The sequence below is a fragment of the Talpa occidentalis genome, unplaced genomic scaffold (genome assembly GCF_014898055.3).
Source record: "Talpa occidentalis isolate TD23 unplaced genomic scaffold, MPIMG_talOcc4v2.1 talOcc4.4, whole genome shotgun sequence".
NCBI lineage: Eukaryota > Metazoa > Chordata > Mammalia > Eulipotyphla > Talpidae > Talpa > Talpa occidentalis.
In genome coordinates this window covers 9,121,976-9,123,262 of record NW_023604295.1, presented here as the reverse complement: position 1 = coordinate 9,123,262, position 1,287 = coordinate 9,121,976, and the positions used below count along the sequence as shown (strand labels likewise).

Genomic DNA, 1,287 nt, shown 5'->3' with positions numbered 1-1,287 from the left:
TTAATAGTAGTAGCCATAGCCAGAGCCACAACCGTAGCCAGAACCATATCCATAGCCACAACCCAGTCTGCGGAAGCCACAGCCATAGCAGGAGCCATAGCCACAGCCCAGGCCACCATAGCCATAGCCCAGGCCACCATAGCCATAGCCCAGGCTGCCATAGCCATAGCCCAGGCCACCGTAGCCATATCCCAGGCCTCCGTAGCCACAGCCCAGGCCTCTGTAGCCACAGCCCAGGCCTCCATAGTAGTTTCCGTAGTAGCTGCCACACATGGTGTTGGTGGTTGAGGTTGTCGTTGGGTAGAGAAGAAGAATAGGTGACTTCAGTATGGATGGTGCCTCTGAAGAGGGCTTTTTATACACCCTCTCAGTGGGTGTGACCACTGCCCATCCAATGGGTGTGGTCAATGCCATTGTCTCCTTTCATGACTAATCTAATTAGATTGTTGTTTCTCAACCATAACATAATGCGTCAAAGAAACTCAGAGTTTGCTGTGTGTGGTGCCTAGTTCTGGCTCCTCTTATTCCAGTTGAGGGCTTGAAGAATAAGAGACACACACATACACACACACAATCTTGCCCCAACCTAAACTTTTATTTTAATTCCTATGTCTATCCTTATGTCAAGAAAGAATACATTTTTATGCTCTTAGCCCCCAAAATGATTATATTATTTTATCATTTTCCCAAAAACCATTCCTTTTGATTCTTTAATCTTTCTACTTTCCTGATTCAAATTAATACTTTCTTCAGACTTTAAACTCTCTTCTATAGTGAATCCATAATGTATCTTTCATGCTCATAATATCAATAATAATTTAACTCATTAAAATGTCAAGAGAGCCAGGTCTGAACAAAATGCATTCTTTCCTACTTATGCCAATGTAATTCTCATTTATATTCAGTTTCTACTGAAAGACAAAAAAAAAACATATTTTTCTCTGAAATTCAATAGTTAGATTTCTTTTATTTTTTCTAATTGTATATACCATCAGAAATTAATATTCCAAGCATCTATCCAATAGGGTTAGTATCATGTATTTGTGTTAACAATAAATTAGACTAAGATGTTCCTTTCTCAAAACATAAAATCAGCATACATTGCAACCTGAAATGCTGTGCCCTCAGGTATAACCCTTGAATTTCAGTATGATTATCCATCCTATTGGATTGTGATAAAAATGGGATTGGTTTATAGCATAGTTTCAAAAATGTACCTCTGTGTCTTTAAGAAAATGTTCATGGAAAGGCATTGTTATACATACGTTCATCCAAATTTCTGATATT

At 38.9% G+C, this 1,287-nt stretch overlaps 1 protein-coding gene across 1 annotated transcript; it reads right to left on the bottom strand.

Moving 5' to 3' along the window:
- Nucleotides 1-414, bottom strand: LOC119257105 (keratin-associated protein 6-3-like). The gene has a single exon (XM_037524805.1). It carries the CDS (start codon nucleotides 412-414, stop codon nucleotides 1-3), a length of 414 nt encoding a protein of 137 aa, XP_037380702.1.
- Nucleotides 415-1,287: the final 873 nt, after the last annotated feature.

Coding starts and splice junctions, on each gene's coding strand:
- LOC119257105 (XM_037524805.1), bottom strand. CDS start 414: ATGGCATTGACCACACCCATTGGATGGGCAGTGGTCACACCCACTGAG.